The 23716-nt window shown below is 36.2% G+C and overlaps 1 protein-coding gene and 1 non-coding gene across 8 annotated transcripts in view; one reads left to right on the plus strand and one right to left on the minus strand.

Annotated features, from left to right (window-relative positions):
• PMS1 (PMS1 homolog 1, mismatch repair system component) overlaps positions 1 to 23716 on the plus strand; it is a 102056-nt gene that overhangs the window by 63451 nt on the left and 14889 nt on the right. For 4 of the 7 annotated variants that reach the window (XM_040475630.1, XM_040475635.1, XM_040475631.1 and 1 more), the window contains 4 exons: positions 6241 to 6357; positions 16859 to 16981; positions 17518 to 17661; positions 17818 to 18689. In XM_040475630.1, coding sequence (XP_040331564.1) covers positions 6241 to 6357; positions 16859 to 16981; positions 17518 to 17661; positions 17818 to 18689 — 1256 coding nt within the window. The remainder of the gene's footprint in view (positions 1 to 6240; positions 6358 to 16858; positions 16982 to 17517; positions 17662 to 17817; positions 18690 to 23716) is intronic. The other 3 variants (XM_040475636.1, XM_040475633.1, XM_040475634.1) reach the window with 2 other exon arrangements.
• LOC121031200 (U6 spliceosomal RNA) lies at positions 23147 to 23253 on the minus strand. The gene has a single exon (XR_005790611.1). It is a non-coding gene; the product is annotated as a U6 spliceosomal RNA (small nuclear RNA).

Genomic DNA, 23716 nt, shown 5'->3' on the forward strand with positions numbered 1-23716 from the left:
GAAGTTTTCCTTCCATTTCTATTTTCTGGAACAGCTTCAAAAGAATAGGTGTTAACTCTTCTTTAAATGTTTGGTAGAATTCCCCTGGAAAACCATCCAGCCCTAGATTTTTGTTTTTTGGGAGGTATTATGCATTATAATTATTTTAATATTTTGTTTTCCTTTTATATTTTTAGCTTGTTGAGAGCCAGTTCCTTGTCCTTTCATCTTTGTATTCCCAGATTTTAGCATGGAATCTGGTATGAAGTTAATGCTCAGTAAATATTTGCTGAAAAAATTCAAAATCAGTTTCTCTAATTAATTGGGATAAGTATATATTATATGTAATGAAATTAAAGATTAGAAATGTTCTTGTGATTCTTCATCCCATGTTTCCTGGAGCAGTGACAGTTTTAAGTAGTCCAGTGTATTGTCCTTTAAGTATAAATGTAGTTATCAAGACATAATTTTTTGTTTAGAAATATACACATTAAACCTATACCTCAGTTTTTAATTATTTACTATTTTTTAATACTTAGATTTCATGTAGTTTGTATATTTTTTTCTAATTCAGATCACTTTCAAAGCAATACATAATAGTGAGATGTTGAAATTTAGGATGGAACAATACCTAAATTGTCTTCCTCATTCTGTCATTTTGCTGTGCACTTTGGGCCTAATTACTGCACATCTATATTTATATGTATATTAATGAATGAAAATTATTGGAAATTTAGAAATCCTTAGGTATAAGGCTCTGTTATAATAAGATTAAGGTTGGTACTGACAGCTGTAGTCTGAAAAATACTGTGATTTTAGGATTATAGGATAGTAGTTCCCTATCTTTTTGGATTTCATTATTCTGGTATGTGTTCTTTTGGGGGGGGACCCCAATTATTTACCTTTAAGTGAATAGATTAAAAATAATTTTGGTTTGAGAATACATTAATACCCTCAAGTTAATTAGACAGTAGATAGTTATCACATAGCCATGTGGAGGGTAATTATACATGAAAATGCATTTCTCTTTAAGAATTCCCAATTAGGGTCTGGCATTGGCTCTAGCTTATTACTGTTTTTAACTAGAGAGGGGAGGGATGTTAGCAAAGTAAAAACAGTGAGCTTGTAGCCATAAAAGTTGGGTATAAATCATGGTTCCATGACCTGCTATCTAAGTTTCTTTGGATAAATCAGTCAGTATCAGCTTCAGTTTCCTCATTTACATAATGAGCTAATAATACCTACATGAAATAGTTGTGAAAATTAACAGTAGTTTCTATGATAGTAGTGCCAAGTAAGTTTTTCCTAAATCATAACTCCTGTTGAATTAGTATTAATAAAACCCTAGGAATAAGTTTTTCCTGTTAAATATCAGGTAGTTTGTCTTATTAAGTACTACCTGTGTTTTCCCAAGCAGGTTTGTCTTTAAGATTCTAAAAACAGTGCTTTACAGATGATAAACATCAACATGCAGAGTCAGTGTTAATTGTTATGTCCAGAAGAGCACTTTCCTTCATTACTATCCCCTAACCTGACAGTTAGAGGACAACATGAATCTATTTACTTCACCTTTCATTTTAGTATATATAATATTGTTAGTACTTAAAACTGCCTGTGTAAATTCCTGGTCATGTTAAGGAGCTTGTTTGGCCAGTCAGAAGGTCTCTCTTTCTCTGTCTGTCTGTCTTGTCTGTCTCTCTCTCTCAAGCCTTCTCTGCAATCAGATATTTAAATCGGTATGTTTTCACTCACAACCAGTAACTTTTCTACATTACAGGGAAAAAAAAATAGAACAAAGAGGAACTTAGCAACCTCCAGTCATTGAATCTATAAACCTACCTGTGTGTGTACCCATTCTTCTTCATTGCTTCTGATTCAAGTGTGTCATATTAAGACCCACCCTTGATCCACACTTGCCTCGATTATTCCTCTGCTTTCAGTTTATAGCCAAACTGTCTAAGTGTTTATTTATTTTGATAGAGAATGAGAGAGAGTGTATGCACGAGTTGGGGGGGGGAGCAGAGAGAGAGAGAGAGAGAGAGAGAGAGAGAGAGAGAATCCCAACAGGCTCCATGCTGTCAGTGCAGAGCCTGACATGGGACTCAGTCTCTGGAGCTGTAAGATCGTGACCTGAGCTGATTTCAAGAGGTGGACACTTAACCAGCCGAGCCACCCAGAAACCCCTACAGCCAAACTTTCTGAAATACTATCTAGGTTCATCTTTTTTTTTTTTTAATGTTCTCACTTTAATCACTATCCAGCCATTGACATTTGGCTTTATTTACTCTCCTTTCCTAGAACTGATTGCTAAATCCTGTGGCCACATCTTTGCATACTCTTGACATTGGACTCTTGACATTGGTCAAATATGACTACTTCTTAAAAATTTTTCTTGTTCTGTGTACCATACTGTTTGGTAGCTCTTCCTGCCTTTGTGGCCACTCCTTTTCAGTCTGTTTTTCCTCTGAAGGTCCCTTGAATGTTAATGTTTTCTCCTAGCCCCTTTACACATTTTCTGAGGATTTAGGAAGTGCCATGTAAATATTTGTTGAGTGAACAACTTATGACTGTATTGATGGTCTCCAGAGATTTGACTATAATTGGATCTTGTTAACTGAAGAAATTGCAGTATATCATACCTGATGGTGCACTTCACAGTCAAACTTTGGTCAGTCTCTCGGGACCATGATTCTTTTAAACTACCCTACTACATATTTGCAGTGGAAAAAATCTGGGCTCGTTATTCAGCTTTTATGTCTGTGAGGTTCACTTAGCTTTTTGTAAGTGTTCTATGTATAAAAGGTAATTACAAAGATAATTTTATTTTATTTCATTTTTTTAATATGAAATTTATTGTCAGATTGGTTTCCATACAACACCCAGTGCTCATTCCAACAGGTGCCCTCCTCAGTGCCCATCACCCACTTTCCCCTCCCTCCCATCAAAACTCAGTTTATTCTCAGTTTTTAAGAGTCTCTTATGGTTTGCCTCCATCCCTCGCTAACTTTTTTTTTCCCCTTCCCCTCCCCCATGGTCTTCTGTTAAGTTTCTCAGGATCCACATAAGAGTGAAAACATGGTATCTATCTTTCTCTGTATGACTTATTTCACTTAGCATAATACTCTCCACTTCCATCCACGTTGCTACAAAAGGCCATATTTCATTCTTTCTCATTGCCAAATAGTATTCCATTGTATATATAAACCACAACTTCTTTATCCATTCATCAGTTGACATTTAGGCTCTTCCCATAATTTGGCTATTGTTGAAAGTGCTGCTATAAACATTGGGGTACAAGTGCCCCTATGCATCAGCACTCCTGTATGCCTTGGGTAAATTTCTAGCAGTATTATTGCTGGGTCATAGAGTAGATCTATTTTTAATTTTTTGAGGAACCTCCACACTGTTTTCCAGAGTGGCTGCACCAATTTGCATTCCCCCAACAGTGCAAGAAGGTTCCCATTTCTCCACATCCTCGCCAACATCTATAGTCTCCTGATTTGTTCATTTTAGCCACTTTAACTGACATGAGGTGGTATCTCAATGTGGTTTTGATTTGTATTTCCCTGATGAGGAGTGACATTGAGCATCTGTTCTTGTGCCTGTTGGACATCTGGATGTCTTCTTTAGAGAAGTGTCTATTCATGTTTTCTGCCCATTTCTTCACTGGATTATTTGGTTTTGGGGTGTGGAGTTTGGTGAGTTCCTTATAGATTTTAGATACTAGCCCTTTGTCCGATATGTCATTTGCAAATATCTTTTCCCATTCCGTTGGTTGCCTTTTAGTTTTGTTGGTTGTTTCCTTTGCTGTGCAGAAGCTTTTTATTTTCATGAGGTCCCAATAGTTCATTTTTGGTATTAAGTCCCTTGCCTTTGGAGATGTGTCAAGTAAGAAATTGCCGCGGCTGAGGTCAGAGAGGTTTTTTCCTGCTTTCTCCTCTAGGGTTTTGATGGTTTCCTGTCTCACATTCAGGTCCTTTATCCATTTTGAGTTTATTTTGTGAATGGTGTAAGAAAGTGATCTAGTTTCATCCTTCTGCATGTTGCTGTCCAGTTCTCCCAGCACCATTTGTTAAAGAGATTGTCTTTTTTTCCATTGGATATTCTTTCCTGCTTTGTCAAAGATTAGTTGTCCATACTTTTGTGGGTTCATTTCTGGAGTCTCTGTTCTATTCCATTGGTCTATGTGTCTATTTTTGTGCCAGTACCATGCTGTCTTGATGATTACAGCTTTGTGGTAGAGGCTAAAGCCTGGGATTGTGATACCTCCCGCTTTGGTTGTCTTCTTCAATATTACTTTGGCTATTCGGGGTCTTTTGTGGTTCCATACAAATTTTAGGACTGCTTGGGGCGCCTGGGTGGCTCAGTCGGTTAAGCGTCTGACTTCAGCTCAGGTCACGATCTCACGGTCCGTGAGTTCGAGCCCTGCGTCAGGCTCTGGACTGATGGCTCAGAGCCTGGAGCCTGCTTCTGATTCTGTGTCTTCCTCTCTCTCTGACCCTTCCCTGTTCATGCTCTGTCTCGCTCTGTCTCTCTCTGTCTCAAAAATAAATAAATGTTAAAAAAAAAAAATTTAGGACTGCTTGTTCTAGCCTCGAGAAGAATGCTGGTGCAATTTTGATAGGGATTGCATTGAACGTGTAGATTGCTTTGGGTAGTATTGACATTTTAACAATATTATTCTTCCAATCCATGAGCACAGACTGTTTTTCCATTTCTTTGTATCTTCTTCAGTTTTCTTCATTAGCTTTCTATAGTTTTCAGCATACAGATCTTTTACCTCTTTGGTTAGGTTTATTCCCGGGTAGTTTATGCTTCTTGGTGCAATTGTGAATTGGATCAGTTTCTTTATTTGTCTTTCTGTTGCTTCATTATTAGTGTATAAGAATGCAACTGATTTCTGTACGTTAATTTTGTATCCTGCGACTTTGCTGAATTCATGTATCAGTTCTAGCAAACTTTTGGTGGAGTCTGTCAGGTTTTCCATGTATAATATCATGTCATCTGCAAAAACTGAAAGCTTGACTTCATCTTTGCCAAATTTGATGCCTTTGATTTCATTTTGTTGTCTGATTGCTGATGCTGGAATTTCCAACACTACATTAAACAACAGCGGTGAGAGTGGACATCCCTGTCATGTTCCTGATCTCAGGGGAGAAGTTCTCAGTTTTTCCCCATTGAGGATGATATTAGCTGTGGGCTTTTCATTAGAAAGGGAAGGAAAACTTCCAGGCTTATTTTATGAAGCCAGCATTAGTTTGATTCCCAAACCAGACAGAGACCCAGCAAAAAAAAGAGAACTATAGGCCAATATCCCTGATGAATATGGATGCAAAAATTCTCAACAAGATGCTAGCAAATCGAATTCAACAGCATATAAAAAAATTATTCACCGTGATCAAGTGGGATTCATTCCTGGGCTGCAGGGCTAGTTCAATATTTGTAAATCAACCAATGTGATACATCACATTAATAAAAGAAAAGTTAAGAACCATATGATCCTGTCAATCGGTGCAGAAAAAGCATTTGACAAAATTCAGCATCCTTTCTTAATAAAAACCCTGGAGAAAGTCGGGATAGAAGTAACATAGAAAGATAATTTTATTTTATTTTATTTTTTTAAAAAAAAATTTTTTTTAACATTTATTCTTGAGACAGAGACAGAGCGTGAACAGGGGAGGGGCAGAGAGAGAGGGAGACCCAGAACCTGAAACAGCCACCCGGCTCTGAGCTGTCAGCACAGAGCCCGACATGGGGCTCAAACCCACAAACTGTGAGATCATGACCTGAGCTGAAGTTGGACGCTTAACCGACTGAGCCACCCAGGCACCCCAAAGATAATTTTAAAGAGCATGCATTATCTCAAATTTTTATATAAGTGTATTTACAGAAATCATTTAGCGTAACAATTTAAATGTACTTTCAATTATATATTCTAAAGTTTAGGATTAGGTACTGGACTTTGTGTTTGCCTACATTGTATATTTTCATGTTTCAACAATTCTGGGAGTTAAATATTGTTAGTCATCTTGTAGAGAGAACACCGAGGTTAGGGGAAGTTAAATAGATTTTATGCTGTAACATACAGTTACTAAAATTCAGAACCAGAGTTCTGACTGACTGTATAGCCCATGCTTCTCTTCTAAATGATATTGAAAATACAAGCTGGGGATGAATGCTAAATACAGAAATAAATGGTGTAGTACTTGAGTTTAGTAAATCTAAATTGTATTCAAAGTTATCTGTGTCTTTTGTCCTTAGGCGGTTATTTGGCAGAAAACTAGAGTATCTGATCATAAGATGGCTCTCATGTCTGTTCTGGGGACTGCTGTTATGGGCAACATGGAATCCTTTCAGTACCACTGTGAAGAATCTCAGGTATACAACAAAGTGTTCTTTAATAATTCTGGTTTAACAATGAAACTCAATTATTTTTCTTCTGGGGAGTTCAGGTGGCAATAAGTTCTTGTAACATTTTACTTAAATATATGTATAGGTAGAAAAAGAACATAACATTTACAGCTTATATTTAACCCTCTCTCCCTATCCCTACTTCCTGTTTTTATCTTTGTATTTGTTTTTAATTTTAAGCATTGTGGTTACATTATTTTTTTTATAATGATTTTCAATTGAGTATCTTATCTGTTTACATTTCAGTATTAAAGAAGAGTTGAGTTCTCTTACCTTTGTTTTCCCTTTCCTATTCTAAATAGATTCTGCATCTTTCTTTTCTTGATCTCTAGCTTCAGACAGTGCTTCTTGAGTTCCTATAATGTTAGATGAGGTTACGGACACTCCAACTCTTACTTGCTCTTCCCTCTCTCAGTTGTGTCCACTCTACTTTTATGTTGTCAAGCAATTTGTTTTCTTTTATAACCATTTTTAAGTTTTCCATCTTTTGTTTGAAAATTGATTCTAGAAGTTGAAAACTTATATGGAGTATATTACTATGGCTACAAATAATTTACATTGTAAAGCCTAGTATTGTTCTAAGATCACATTTCTTAAGAATCCACGTTATGTATCCATGCCATACAAATGAGACTATTTCTATTGTCCCAATTAAATAGAATATCCTTTCTTGTCCTATTTATTGTTCAATATGTCATGTTTTTCTTTGCTTTATCTGTGAACTCTTATATAGTTTCTTGCTTTTTCTGGAGTTTCTAAGATCTGGGTTTTTTCCCTTTTTTAAGTGAAGAAACTTTTCTTCGTCTTGTCAGCAATAAAATCCAGCACTTTTACTTACTCCAACTATAGCTAGAGTTCCATTTTTTTTTTAAATAATTAGATTTAGAACCTAATTTCTTATTTGGACTGATCGCATATCAGGCATTCTGCACAGATCTTATCCTGGAATGGAATTTTTTTTCATAGGAGTACTAGTTGTTTCCACTATTTCTTATATCCCATGCCTTTTTCTTTCTTAGTCTTTGTTATCATTTTTCTCATATACATCTTCAGTTAACTTCCACAGAAAGGGGATATGAGAGGTAGACTTTTATATACAAGAATGACTTTATTTTGTACTTCTCTTGATAGTCTGGTAGAGGTAGAATTCTAGGTTGAAAATAAGTTTTTTTTTTTATGGTTTTTTTTTTCAATATATGAAGTTTATTGTCAAATTGGTTTCCATAACACCCAGTGTTCATCCCAAAAGGTGCCCTCCTCAATACCCATCACCCACCCTCCCCTCCCTCCCACCCCCATCAACCCTCAGTTTGTTCTCAGTTTTTAAGAGTCTCTTATGCTTTGGCTCTCTCCCACTCTAACCTCTTTTTTTTTTTTTTTCCTTCCCCTCCCCCATGGGTTTCTGTTAAGTTTCTCAGGATCCACATAAGAGTGAAACCATATGGTATCTGTCTTGCTCTGTATGGCTTATTTCACTTAGCATAACACTCTGCAGTTCCATCCATGTTGCTACAAAGGGCCATATTTCATTCTTTCTCATTGCCACGTAGTACTCCATTGTGTATATAAACCACAATTTCTTTATCCATTCATCAGTTGATGGACATTTAGGCTCTTTCCATAATTTGGCTAATGTTGAGAGTGCTGCTATGAACATTGGGGTACAAGTGCCCCTATGCATCAGCACTCCTGTATCCCTTGGATAAATTCCTAGCAGTGCTATTGCTGGGTCATAGGGTAGGTCTATTTTTAATTTTTTGAGGAACCTCCACACTGTTTTCCAGAGCGGCTGCACCAGTTTGCATTCCCACCAACAGTGCAAGAGGGTTCCCATTTCTCCACATCCTCGCCAACATCTATAGTCCCCTGATATGTTCATTTTGGCCACTCTGACTCGCGTGAGGTGATATCTGAGTGTGGTTTTGATTTGTATTTCCCTGATGAGCGACGTTGAGCATCTTTTCATGTGCCTGTTGGCCATCTGGATGTCTTCTTCAGAGAAATGTCTATTCATGTTTTCTGCCCATTTCTTCACTGGGTTATTTGCTTTTCGGGTGTGGAGTTTGGTGAGCTCTTATAGATTTTGGAGACTAGCCCTTTGTCCGATATGTCATTTGCAAATATCTTTTCCCATTCCATTGGTTGCCTTTTAGTTTTGTTGGTTGTTTCCTTTGGTGTGCAGAAGCTTTTTATTTTCACAAGGTCCCAGTAATTCATTTTTGCTTTTAATTCCCTTGCCTTTGGGGATGTGTCGAGTAAGAGATTGCCACGGCTGAGGTCAGAGAGGTCTTTTCCTGCTTTCTCCTCTAGGGTTTTGATGGTTTCCTGTCTCACATTCAGGTCCTTTATCCATTTTGAGTTTATTTTTGTGAATGGTGTGAGAAAGTGGTCTAGTTTCAACCTTCTGCATGTTGCTGTCCAGTTCTCCCAGCACCATTTGTTAAAGAGACTGTCTTTTTTCCATTGGATGTTCTTTCCTGCTTTGTCAAAGATGAGTTGGCCATACGTTTGTGGGTCTAGTTCTGGGGTTTCTATTCTATTCCATTGGTCTATGTGTCTGTTTTTGTGCCAATACCATGCTGTCTTGATGATGACAGCTTTGTAGTAGAGGCTAAAGTCTGGGATTGTGATGCCTCCTGCTTTGGTCTTCTTCAAAATTACTTTGGCTATTCGGAGCCTTTTGTGGTTCCATATGAATTTTAGGATTGCTTGTTGTAGTTTCGAGAAGAATGCTGGTGCAATTTTGATTGGGATTGCATTGAATGTGTAGATAGCTTTGGGTGGTATTGACATTTTGACAATATTTATTCTTCCAATCCATGAGCATGGAATGTCTTTCCATTTCTTTATATCTTCTTCAATTTCCTTCATAAGCTTTCTATAGTTTTCAGCATACAGATCTTTTACATCTTTGGTTACATTTATTCCTAGGTATTTTATGCTTCTTGGTGCAATTGTGAATGGATCAGTTTCTTTTTTTTTTTTTTTTTTTTAACTTTTTTTTTTTTAATTTATTTTTGAGACAGAGAGACAGAGCATGAACAGGGGAGGGGCAGAGAGAGAGAGGGAGACACAGAATCTGAAGCAGGCTCCAGGCTCTAAGCCATCAGCCCAGAGCCCGACACGGGGCTCGAACTCACGGACCGCGAGATCGTGACCTGAGCTGAAGTCGGACGCTTAACTGAGTGAGCCACTCAGGCGCCCTGGGATCAATTTCTTTATTTGTCTTTCTGTTGCTTCATTATTAGTGTATAAGAATGCAACTGATTTCTGTACATTGATTTTTGTATCCTGCAACTTTGCTAAATTCATGTATCAGTTCTAGCAGAGAAAATAAGTTTAAAGGCATTTAATGTCTTTGACCATTCACTGTGGCTGATGGGAAGATGTATGCATTCCAATTCTTTCTTTCTAGCTGATCTGTATTTTTTTTTTTTTTCTGAACGTTTTTTAGGATCTTTGTGTTCAGTTTTTTAAGCATGTCTATAGATGTGTCTTTTATTACTCATTTGCTTTTTATGCTGAACACTTGGTTTGAGATTTCTTGAGTCTGAATAGTCATATATCTTTTTCAGCTCTGGGTTATATACTTCTAGCTGTCATAACTTTGATAATTTTTCTCTTTTTTTTGAGAGACAGAGCATGAGTGGGGGAGGGGCAGAGAGAGAGAGGGAGACACAGAATCCGAAGCAGGCTCCAGGCTCTGAGCTCTCAGCACAGAGCCTGACATGGGGCTCAAACCACAAACTGTGAGATTGTGACCTGACCCGAAGTCAGACGCTGAACCGACTCAGCCACCCAGGCACCTCGATAATTTTTCTCTTTTAATTAAACTCCTTATTATTGATTTAGGACTTCCTCTTATTTTTCTCTTACTATTTTTCTCAGGTTTTCATCTTTTTTCTGTAAGTTTTTGGAGATGTCTGACCCTCTTTTGCCCCTTCTGAATATTTTGAAACCTTTATGTTTAATTTCCAAGAGCATTTTTAAATTTACCGCTTTTTTACAACTTCTTACTGTTTTGTGGATACAAAATCTTGAATCTTTAGAGATGCTAAGTTTTGTTTCTATTTTAAAGTTGTTTCTTAAACTATCTATTGCTTAGGAGGTCAATTTTGCTTTGCTTTTCAGGTCTTTTACCTCCAAGCCATCTTTTTGTGTGAATAAGAAATCTAATTGAGAACTCAGTGTTTGTGGCTAGACTTATTGACTATTAGGCTTTGCTTGACTATTAATTAATCAAGATCCTGTTCCTGTTCCCAGACTCTGGGGGAGTCACAAATACCATCATGGGGTGGGGGCTTAGCACACTGCACTCATACTCACTGTTCTAGTTCTCAGGAAATTCATTTCATTTCTTTCCCTTCCCTGCCCTCTCCTTTCCCTTTCTTCTTCTTTTTCTTTTTTTTTTTTTTCCTTTCTAGCACAAAATTAGATCAATTGTCCTTATTCAGTCTCTTTATAGAAGAGTCTATAATTAATCTTATTCAGTTTATTTACAGAAGAGTCTATAAAATAGAATCTGTTTGTTTTTGCTGCTCTGTTGACCTTAAACCTGAAGGCTGTCTCTTGTGCTGGGCAGTTGGTTTCTCTGTTCTATTCTTTCTTTTTTCATAATTTGTTGAAATCTTTTTCTACTACTAGTTCTTCTCTTTTTCTTGCAGTATTGAGTTCTTAATTATTATCATTTTATTAGCCTTAGGTGGGAGTTTATACTCAGTTAATATTCTCTGCCTGAAGAACAATTCAGGCCATCCTTACTGGCCAGCTATAGTACCTGGAGCATGGCCATGATCTGACATGTGTCCTGTTTTTCAGACCTCCCTTAATAGTTGTTCAGTGGTTTCAATATAACCTAGTGCCACCTTAGTCTGGTTATGGTGGCTGACTTGGGATAGTAAAGGTACTGTCTTGGGCTAGTAAATTCCCCTGTGTTCCTCGTGGCTTCGTGGGACTTTATTGTTGACACTGATAACCCAGGAAGCTTATGACAGGAGATCCAGACTCCAGGTCTTTGGTATTGTGCTCTAGAGATTCTAGCTGCCATAGTTTGGTCTGAAGACCAGCAGCATTGGTGTTACTTGTATGCTTGTTAGAAGTGAAGGATCTCTGGCCTCATCACAGAATACTGAATCAGGATATGCATTTTAACAAGGTTCCCAGGTGCACATTCAAGTATGAAAAACAGATTTAGACCTTGGTCAGTTATGATTTCATGTGTGATTGGTTTTTTTCCCCTGATCTGTATTGAGATATGTTGCCATATCTGTGCTTGCCCATTGTTTTTTTTAATTTTCTCTTTTTTTTAATTCTCTCTCTCTTTTTTTTTTTAAAGTTTATTTATTCTTGAGAGATAGAGAGAGAAAGAGCATGAGCAGGGGAGGGGCAGAGTGAGAGGAGGAGACACAGAATCCGAAGTAAGCCCCAGGCTCTGAGCTGTCAGCACAGAGTCCGACGCCGGGCTCGAACCCACGAACCGTGAGATCATGACCTGAGCCAAAGTCAGACGCTTAACTGACTGAGCCACCCAGGCGCCCCTTAATTTTCTCTTGAGATAGAATTGTGTGAGGACTGCTGGTAATCCATCTTGGATATCAAAACTTTTGCTACACCTTCATGTGATTATTCTTGCATGGAGGAATAGGGTAATTTAGAAAGCATGTGTTGCTGAATCGTTCCAGTTCCATGAGTTGTCAGAATAATAACCTTTTAAGTGTGTCTCTAGTGAGTGATCATCTAACCAAATCCCTGTTCTATTTGTGTACTGCGTATTTAAATAGGTGCTATATTTATGTTGCCAGTAGCCACCCATCACCACTCCATGCTTCCTGGGCTTGTAAGGAGGGTTGTCCTATATCAGAGTTTCTTTGACCTCTTCTCATTCCTGCCCAAAAGCAATCTTAAGTTGCTTGTCAACGCTAATAGTTGTCCCCCCTCACCTCACTTCTATCCCATTACATACCTTCAAGTTTGGACACTTGCCACCAAGGCCCCTTCACTGTACTGGGATGGCAAACACATTGGTCATTGGGAACCTTGGGTATAGAGAATCTTTTTTTTTTTTTTTTTTAATTTTTTTTCAACGTTTTTATTTATTTTTGGGACAGAGAGAGACAGAGCATGAACGGGGGAGGGGCAGAGAGAGGGAGACACAGAATCGGAAACAGGCTCCAGGCTCCGAGCCATCAGCCCAGAGCCTGACGCGGGGCTCGAACTCACGGACCGCGAGATCGTGACCTGGCTGAAGCCGGACGCTTAACCGACTGTGCCACCCAGGCGCCCCTAGAGAATCTTTATATATGTCTTCCTACAATGTTGAAGGTCCGTTTCTTAACTACAGCCACTCCATGTTGTACAGTCTCTTAATTATGGGTGCTGATCCCAGCTATACTGCTGCTGTGGTAGCATTTATTAGGAGTTTCCCAGTGTGGCTTTGTTGGCTTAAGGTAGCTCCTAAAGCTTTATTTTGTTTCATGTTTGTTTTTTGGCATCTGTCTTCTCTGGATATTTTTTATCTCTGCATTATTCCATGCCAAGTTCTTGGTGAATTCCTCAGTGCTGTCTGATTTTTATTCCCAAATCTGTGTATTTCCAGGATTTAGAATTTATTCATTTTCCTCTTCTCTTTTAAACTTAATTATAACTGTAGGGTTCCTGGGTGGCTCAGTCGGTTGAGCATCCGACTTCGGCTCAGGTCATGATCTCGAGTCTGTGAGTTAGAGCCCCACATTGGGATCTGTGCTGACAGCTCAGAGCCTGGACCCTGCTTCGGATTCTGTGTCTCCCTTTCTTTTGACACTCCCACTGCTTGCGCTCTCTCTCTCTCTGTCTTTCAAAAATGAATAAGTATTTTTAAAATAAAAAAAAGACTTGAGCTGAGATCAAAAGTTGGACGCTTTTGATACCTGGATGGTACCCCTGCTTTTTCTTCACTCTTAAAAGTATAGTACACATACTAACTTCAAAGTTCTTTTCATATTGCTGTACTGTTTCTACTTTCGTGGGAGAATGTTCTTTCATTCTCTGCTGTTTGATATACTTTGAAATTTTAATTTGCACAGTCATCATGAATGTAAGTTTATTGTTTTTGTTATTTTGTTTTTACCCACTCGACCTTCTCCCTCCCTGTGGTTTGGCAGATACCACCATCCTTCAGGCCCCATTTTAAAACCAGGTAGTTCATGTCTTTCATCCTGCCAAGATTTTACAGACCTCTTTTCCTAGCTGACTTGGCTTAGCTTTATTTTTGATTTTGGAGTTATCCATGCTCTTTCCTATAATCCTTGCAAGCAGCCCCACAAACCGTGGTCACAGTATTTTTAAGCATTTTTGAAGGGGTGAAAGGGAGGTGTCTCAGCAGCCCATTTCATATGGAAAGACTGATTTTGATCTCTTGCCTTGTATGTATTTTCTGTCCCTGTTTCCACATCAGAATTTAAATTCTAACTGGCATAAATGGTTTCTTTTTTAAATTGAGATATAGTTGACATATAACATTATATTAGTTTCAAGTGTACAACAAAATATGTATGTATTACAAAATGATCACCATAGTAAGTCTAGTTACATCCATTACTACACATAGTTACAAAAATTTTTTTTTCTGACAGCTGGTTTGTGATCCTAGAGCACATAGGGCTTTTGATTTCAGCCATCACTTTCTGTTATGGTTTGCATCCATAACATCTTTGTATTTGTCTTACTTTTAAATGGTTCAGTCTTTTGAAATTTTTGTATAAGTTGATTTTATCTATCACTGCTATATATTTGCAGTTGTGATGGGGTGGGGAGAAGGGAGTTCCTTCATGAACTGATTCCAGTGTTCTGAGCAGAAGTACTTAAATTATTACTTTAGAAATAGAACTCCCTGGTGTTCTTGAGGCTTACTGAAAGAGGAGACTACTGTTAGGACACCAGTCAGGGTTACTTGAACAGAATCAGAGTAGAGGAAAGGAGATAGGTTTGACAGATTGGATAGGTGGCAGGGCTCATTATCATGCTAAGGGAACATAGGAGAAACCAGTTGTGCAGCAGGACAGCAATGGGGTGAAGTATTTTATCAAGTTTTGAATGTGGTGAGATTGAGAAGATTTTTGTGACAGCTAGTTAAAAATAGAAAGCATTTGGGGGTGAAAGAAATACAGGCTGCACATCTTTTTTTTTTTTTTTTTTTAATTAAATTTTTTTTTTTCAACGTTTATTTATTTTTGGGACAGAGAGAGACAGAGCATGAACGGGGGAGGGGCAGAGAGAGAGGGAGACACAGAATCGGAAACAGGCTCCAGGCTCCGAGCCATCAGCCCAGAGCCCGACACGGGGCTCGAACTCACGGACCGCGAGATTGTGACCTGGCTGAAGTCGGACGCTTAACCGACTGCGCCACCCAGGCGCCCCCAGGCTGCACATCTTTATCTTAGTATCGCTGGTGTATCTATATAGATGTGAATGATATTACTTGGAGAGTAGAGACCAAGAAAAAAGGCTCTGATGATAGAACTCAGGACCATCATCATTTATAGGCAGTAAGCAAAGGGAAAGAAATCAGCAAACCAGACTAAGAGGAAGTGTTGGGGGGAAGCAGAAAGATGAAAAGAGAAGGCTGAAGCAGAGTGATGCTTCCCAAATTAAAGAATTATGGTGTCAAGATCTGCAGAGTCAAAAAGTTGACTGAGTGTCCATTGGAGATGTAGTAGTAGCCAGATTATAGGAGGTTGGAGATGAGGGTAAAGAGGAAGAGGTCTACAGTTGAAGAGTAATCAGGGGAGAAGTATTTATGTTTTGCTTTTCTTTTTCTTTTTTTTTTTTTTTTTTTTTTTTTTTTTTGCTTTCTAGGTTGAGGAATATTTAGGCAGAGAGTCCTGTATAGTCAAATTTTTTATTTGGTTGCACTGATTTGGTCTAACAGTCATTCTTTTTCCATAAACTACCATGATTTTCATTTTTAGAGCACTTTAAGACTACTCTTTGATTTTACTTTTTTGTATAACTTAAATAATAGTTCTTAAGGTTATCCTAAGCCATTTTTAAAGCTCAGTATTTGGTAATAATAATAATTATTCAGTGGACAACTAAGATGGTATAAAAAGAAAACATTAGTAATATGACCAGTTTTTTCTTCATTTTATTTTTTATTCTTACCTATTTGAGGAAGGTTTTTTTTGTTTTAAGTCCACAAACCCAGTAAGTCTTTCAGAGACTAAACAGGTGCTTTCTGATGCTCAGCAGGTACTTAAAGAAGGGTCTCAAGTTACCTGGTATATGATACAACCATTTATAAATGCTGTGAAGTTTTACAGTTAATTAAGTAGTATTTTGTAATGGATTATCCAGCTTTATTAATTTATTTTTTAAATTGGCACAGTTTGGCACTGTGACAGTAATGCACTTAGTGTTCTAAAATTGGTAATGCAGCTCCTTAAACACTTACTTCCAAGGGTAGGGATAGCCATAGACTTAGATGGCAGCCTACTCACTATGTTAGTGAAGAGCCTCGTGGTTTCTGCTTACCTAAAAATAGCATCTCCACTGACAGTCTCACTTTCCTAAACCTAAGCTGAAATTTTACTATTAGTGGGTTTTTTTTAAACAGGTTAATATAAATACATCTGTTTCTAGTTGTTCCATATAAGAGACTATAGGGCTTGTATTTTAAATAACTCGACCAAGGTCCCGTAGTTAGTAGTGGAGCTGGGATTTAAATCATGTCAGTCTGGCTCTATCCTGTATTCTTAACAATTCTCTATATTATCTTTAAAGGTAAAAAGTAGGAGCATTTTCCTTGCCTTCTATCTCCTCAATCTCTCTCTTTTCTCTGGTATTTTTTTTCTAGGATCCTTCATCATTTTCTGTCTCCTCTTCATACATTTGTAAAATAGAGAAAGCATAAAAATAATTGGTTTGATTGTAGATAGGTTCTCTAAACAAGAATGGAAATAAAGTATTGCAATCAGTGTCAAAGAGTAAAAGACGGTTTTTAATTGAGAAATGAAAACTCAGATTGACTTCACAGCCCACTCAGAATAAAGATATAAACTAGTCACTTCTCTACATGAAGAGCTGGCTAAAAAGGACAAACAGCTAAAAGAAAGTCACAATATGAAGAATTTTTAAATGTTAAAAGAAATTTTTAAAAGTCTAAAGAAGATAGGGTTGAACAGAGATCAGTATTTATGCTGTATGTCTGTGACAGTAAGGCATATGCTCATTCATGAAGCTTTTATGAATGATAATTTTTCCTTAAAATAGAGTTGTAGAAAGAGAGACTGAGAACATCAATGTAATATATGCTTCAGTATTTCATTTAAGGTTAATGTTCAAGGCATGGTTATCAGCAAGTATATAACTCTTGAGACCATAAGATGAAAATCCATTTTGTTTTTTTATAACTCTTGTATATAGCCAGACCCCTGGAACCACAGTCATTGTTGACAATGCACATTAATTCTGTAATTATTTATTATAATTGCAGATTTATCTAAGTGGATTTCTTCCAAAGCAAGATGCAGACCACTCTTTTACAAGTCTTTCAACCCCAGAAAGGAGTTTTATCTTTATAAACAGTCGACCAATACATCAAAAAGACATATTAAAGGTAATCTTTTTTGGGAAAAAAATATTGCTTGGATCAGAAATGAAAACTAGCCCTGTCATTTGTCAGCTTATTATGAGGACTACTTCTAAGGATTTGCTCTAAAATATAAGGAAAAGAAAAAGAGATACAGTAATATTTTTTAAGCATTGAGCTAGGTGTCTTACATAGGACTTCACAACAATTCTGTGATGAACTGTTATCCTCATTTATAGTGAAGAAACTGAAATGTTAGTGACTTTCTTAGCCCACTGTAGCCAGGAAGTAACAGAGTTTGGATTTGAAGCCTGGATTTTGATAACATCCATGACACTATGATTTTTTAACCATGAGGCCAGTTACATTGAATATTTGTACTTCCTAATGAATATACTTGTATTTCATGCAAGTTCAAGGGCTCTAAATGAGTATTACCATTTAGATACTGCTTTTCCTAACAAGAAGTTACATCCACTCAGTTTCTCAGCTGACTGTACTTCTTTTGGTTGTATTTAAGGATGGCAATACTATCCTTATATACATGGTATTTTTATTTCTAGCTAATCCGACACTATTACAATCTGAAGTGCCTAAAGGAATCCACTCGTTTGTATCCCATTTTCTTTCTGAAAATTGATGTTCCTACAGCTGATGTGGATGTAAATTTAACACCAGATAAAAGTCAAGTATTATTACAGAATAAGGTAATTTTGGATAATTTTTTAAAATTTATGTTATTTATAATCTTATGCAGCTCTAACCATTTTCATGTGTGAGAGTTTTTAGGTATTTTTAAATATTTTAAATCTAGCTTATTTATTATTTTCATAATTTTCTGTAACATTTATTTATATTTTTAGGAATCTGTTTTAATTGCTCTTGAAAATCTGATGACGACTTGTTACGGATCACTACCTGGTACAAATGAAAATAATAAAACAGATGTTTCCTCAGCTGACATGGTTGTTAGTAATACAACAGAAACAGATGTGCTTTTTAATAAGATGGAATCATCTGGAAATAATTATCCAAATGTTGATACTTCAGCCATTCCTTTCCAAAATGATGTGCATAATGATAAATCTGGGAAAAACACTAATTATTGTTTAAGTCATCAGCTACATGTTGATGACCATTATGATGATCATTTTAATAGTGAAAATTCTAACATTGATAAGAACACTAGAAATACATTTCAGGAGATCCCAGTGAATAATTTATCATGTGAGGATGCTCAGAAGGAATGTAGTGAAACTTGTTTTTTAGATTCTGTTAAGCACACCCAATCAGAAAATGGCAATAAAAGCAATAGAGATGAGAGTGGGAAAAATAAGGAAGCAGCAGGTCCTGAGAAGTCTTTGGAAATCTGTGCAGATGACTGGAGCAAGGGAAATACACTTAAAAATTCAATGGGAGAAAACATTGAACCCGTGAAAATTTTAGTGCCTCAAGAAAGTTCACCGTGTAAATTAAGTAATAATACTTCTCCAAGCCCTGAACAAAAGAATCTCAGTGAAGGTTCCTGTAACAAAAAATCAAATGTGGTAGACAACAAATCTGGACAGCTTACAGCTTATGACTTAATTAGCAATCGAGTAATCAAGAAACCCATGTCAGCAAGTGCCCTTTTTGTTCAAGATCATCGTGCTCAGTTTCTCACAGAAAAGCTGGAGGATGCAACAGTACAAATTGAAGAACTGTGGAAGACATTGAGTGAAGAGGAAAAACTGAAGTAAGTTTCCAGAGCTTGCATGTGACCTTATGCTGAGATATTTCCATTCTATATGACTCACTGGGTTAAAAAAAAAAAATTAAACTTCTTATTATGGAAAAGCAGAATGGAAAATACCTTTTGGTTTGGCTAGAGTACCAATTTTGGCATCACTTTTTTAAATTTAGAGGTTTTTAGTTTTTTGTTTTGTTTTTTGTTTTTGGTACAAGCCTTAACTACTGTCTTATTATTGAAATTTGAAGTTCAAGGTTTTCCATTCTTCTTAATTTAAAACTACTATTTTCTTCTGTTTCTTATTTTATGTTAAACAATCTTTCTATGACAGGATTTTCTCTTTTTAAAGCTTATGCATTAAAACAACTATAGCAGTGGTGGTTTTAAGAAATATCTTGACCATTCCCCTTTTTAAATTGTTCTTCAAAATATGTAACACAGTATAAAAATTACAATATTTTTGCAGATTCGGTTTAGTGGAGTTAATGCTATCCCTCTTCAGTATAACTCAAGGATTCCTTCTAAAATCTTTTATTTATTTGTTGGCAACTAATAAACTGTGGTGAGGTTTTTTGGTAGGTAAATAGGTGGTTTGATCTGTCTTTGATTAAAATAACTACATATTACGTGCCATCTTTAGATCAGATGATCTAAATAAATATCATAAAATAATATGATGAGTGTTTATAGTTGACTGAGGGCACTTACTATAAATACAAAGTACTATGTCTTAAGTGATCTAGCCCACCAGAAAATGAAAGAGTGGAATTATACTTCCAATTATGTATTCTTATTTGGGGCATATCAATATTACATGAAACATCTGGAAAACAATTTAAATGCAACTTACCATTTAGATCGACAAATTACGTGGATACTAGATCAGTTTTTTGTTTTTTTTTTTTACTTTTTCATTAACTTATTCAATCTTACCCTCAATTTAAAAGAATAATGATTAACACCAGTAGGCAAAGCCTCCATAAATTAGCTTCTCTCTTTACTTTTTATTTTTTCTTTCTTTTTTGGTGGGGATGGTTGTATTTTTTCTTTTCCCAGACATACACAAAAATAGACTAAGCAGACAACCCATACCTTGTTTCACGAACCATCATCTCGTGGTCAGTTTCGTTTCATCTGTACCTCTATGCACTTCACTTTTCCTTTTTACCATTATTATTCTGAAGCACATCCTAGGATAGTATCATATATTTCATAAACATTTTAGCATGTATAATAAGATACTCTTATTTTAAATATAGCCCTACTACACTCATAATAATTTTTAAAACAAGAATTGCTTAATATCCCCAAATATTCAGTGTTTGGATTTCTGATTACTTCATAAATATCAAATTTTTAAGTTTGTTTATTTAAATCAGGCTGCAAATAAGGTTCACACATTGTGATTGTCTTTAGTTTTATCTAAGTGATACAGGCATTTTAAAGATCAGTGCATTTAACTTTAGTACAGCAGGCCCACAAAAGTTGAATTGCATTGACCAGCAGAGAGATGATGAATTGAGTATTATCTGAGAATAGGGAAAAAAGGCATAGATGCTTCCCTTTCCTGGAAGGTAGTGATAGTATAACAGCTTAGAATAGCCATTCCCTTACAACCCAACAACAGGTATTGTTCCTGTTGACTTTTGGGGAGTGTGTGTCAGCATTATTTCTTTTTGTAGGCCTCAAGGTAGAAGATTATGGTTAATAGAACTCATCTAAAAATATGTTTATCATCAGACAGTATTCTGGAATCCAGAATCTTCTCTGTCTTACTGCCATCAGGTAGACAAAAGAGGCAGTGTTGGTCAAGAGCAGACCTCTGGAACTACACCAGGTTTTAATTTGAGTTTCTTCTCTGCTGACTTTTTCTAAAAATGTGTGGGCAGTATCTCTTGGGTTGTTGGAAGGATTAAATAAGATTTTGTGTGTTATAAGAAAAATGGCACATAGTAAATAATTGTTCATGATCTTACTCAGTTTTTAACCTGTGAACAGAAAACTTGTTACGGACATTATTTTTCACTTGCTTAATCAAGATTAATTTGGAGGCCAGAAATAGAAGAAAATACAGGTATTTTGGAATCAGAGAGCTACAGTGTGTCACAAAATGTTGTATTAGAATCTTCCAGGGCCAGGGGTTTTGGGACCATGAGGGCTGTGTCCAAAATTATGATTAGTGAGTAAGTAGAGCAAAAATGAGATCACACTCAGCAATCACAGTAACTACCACTTTTTTGTAGTATTTACTTTGTAATTCTTTCCGTGATCCTAAATTCTGTAAGAAGTGCTAAGGGATATCAGAGTAGGCTCCTCTTCTATGGATAAGAGACTTCTATGGACTTTCCATCTATCCTCCCTTCATTTTTTGTCCTATTCCTTCTGTTTCTTTCCCTTCTTCTTCTCTTCCTCCTTTCCCTTCCCTTCTTTTTCTTATTATTTCTTTACCTTACTTTTTCCTTCTCTTCCTCCTTTCCCTTCCTTTTCCCTTCTCCTTTTCTTCTTCCTCCTTCCCTCCTTTCCTTCCTGTCTTCAGTTAGAGTATTTATTAAAGACATTCTGCATACAAGGACCTATGTACTCTAGTTAATCATTTCAGATACAGTGATAAATAAAATATACATGATGCAGTATAGTGAGGAAGACACAAACAGTAATCATAGAAGACAATGAGTTTTAAACACAAGGAGTTATGAAAATACTTAGCAGTTGGGCTTAATGTCATCTATGAGACAGGAAATGAATGATTCCCTGAATAGAAATTAATCAGAAAGGTGTAGGGAATTTTCTACATAAAATGGTACATAAGGCTCAGAAGCTAGAAGGAAAATAGTGTTATTGAGGAAATAAAAGATGCCACTTTGACAAGAACAGAATATGAGAGAGTATAGTAAAGTAAGTGGAGGGAAGGCAGGCCAGATTATGGAAGGTTCTGTAAGCCATAACACAGAGTTTGAATAAGGTCTAGGATCAGGGTTTTTCTGGTGAGAGCGTAGGACAGACTTTGGAGTAGGGGTACTTCATTTTTTAGTTCTTCCTTTCTGGATATATTTTCCTTTCCTTTCTTCTCCTTTCCTTTCTTCTCCTTTCATTTCTAAATATGGATTAGAAACCATATTTAGACCATGTGCCCTGTCACCGGGGTTTCAGTCAATTGATGTTAATTTGAACTTTTCATTTGTAGTAGCTATGAACATATTTTTACCTAAAATAAAAAATAATAATATTTAGTTGGAGTATTTAAAATGATATACATAATTACAGGTAACCTGTAGTTACAAAAACATTTGAATTGATTACTGGTCAAATCAGAATTAATATTTTCCATTCAGGTTACTGAATCCCTTAATGACATTAAGTCAAAGGTAGCAGCTGTTTTTACTTAACATTTACTTAATATTCCTTTGGACATAGCTTTTTATATTTCCCAAGGAACTAATTAAATTGACTTCTTGAGTAAATCACAAGATTAGTACCATATGTGAAAATTTACACATTATAATTAATTACAAATGGTGACCTTCATCTTGAACTCATTTTTCACTGTAAGGGAAAAATCTTGAATTCAAATACCCAAGAGCTAAAAATACTTATTTTTATAGTACCTATTGAAAATAAACTGTCAAAAATTGTGTGTTTTGTATAGCTAATCCAGAACTTCAGATTCTAAGTAGAAGTAGGAAAAAATTAGGTACAAAATTTTATGAGTATAGCCTGGTAAGTAACCAGAGATAATTTTTTTTTAATCTAGTTTACAGCGAAACAAGGTCTTTCTTAACTTCCTATCCAGCTAACATTCCTGCATTTAACAAACATGTACTGAGTACAAACTACACAATATGTTGTAGTCTCTTATCTCTTAGTCTCACCTTTAACATTTAATATAGTTCTCCCAAGAATATCATTACTTGCTAACACATATCTAAATTTCTCCTTTAAAATGTTTCATGTATATTACCTACAATAGAACTTAGCCAGTTTCTTAAGAGTTACTTAAGATTAGAAAATGTTAATTCTCCAGTCTCAAATTTAAAACTGCATTTAAAATTTTTTTAGTAAAGTTGCTTAAATAATTACCAACCTGTAGTCGGTCATGTTCCCCCATTCATTATAAGATGTATTTCTTGATAGAAAATGATAACAAACATTTGTAATCCTTTACTGTGGTGCCAAGCATTACTCTGTAAGTACTCGACACATTGTAACTCATTTTATTGCTCACATCAAAACTGTAGATGTAGGTTAATTATATATTACAGGCAATTATCCTGAGGCACAGAAAAATTAAATAATTTGCGTAGGTTTACAGAGCTACCAAGTGGCAGAACCAGACCAGAGAGTCTGTCTCCAGGGTCTGTGCTCTTGACTATTACACTTTGCTGGACACCAAAGTTCAGTTCCGGTCTGGGTATGCATTAGAATCACCCATGGAGCCTTTTTTTTTTTTTTTTTTTTTTTTTTTTTTAAATATAGAACGCTTCACGAATTTGTGTGTCATCCTTGCGCAGGGGCCATGCTAATCTTCTCTGTATCGTTCCAATTTTAGTATATGTGCTGCTGAAGCGAGCACCCATGGAGCCTTTTAAAAACAGTACTGTTCAACCTCAACCTAGGCCTGGACAATTAGAAAATCTGAGAGTAGGACTCCGGCATCTCATTTTTTTAGGAAAGGGTTATATAATCACAATGTTAGACTACCTTTGATTTGCTCTAGAAGTTTCATTGTATTCCTGCTATCATTAACCACCCCCCCCCCCCGCCAAAAAAAAGATCTCTAGACATTTTACCCAGTATAATTTTAAAATATTCATTATCTTGTACCTTTGAAATGAACTAAATTAAATGGTTTGGATGTGTTGAGTTTATTTAAATTTATTTTTCCACTGATGACTCTAAAATGAGAAACAAATAGCAACTGAAAAAATTAAGTATGAATCATTATAAATTTAATCATAAAATTTTTATTTTGCATGCTATCATAGTGAATTTTAAATTTTTTTTTTCAACGTTTATTTATTTTTGGGACAGAGAGA

This window comes from Herpailurus yagouaroundi, unplaced genomic scaffold (assembly GCF_014898765.1).
Source record: "Herpailurus yagouaroundi ecotype Mexico unplaced genomic scaffold, PumYag 140, whole genome shotgun sequence".
NCBI classification, from domain to species: Eukaryota; Metazoa; Chordata; class Mammalia; order Carnivora; family Felidae; genus Herpailurus; species Herpailurus yagouaroundi.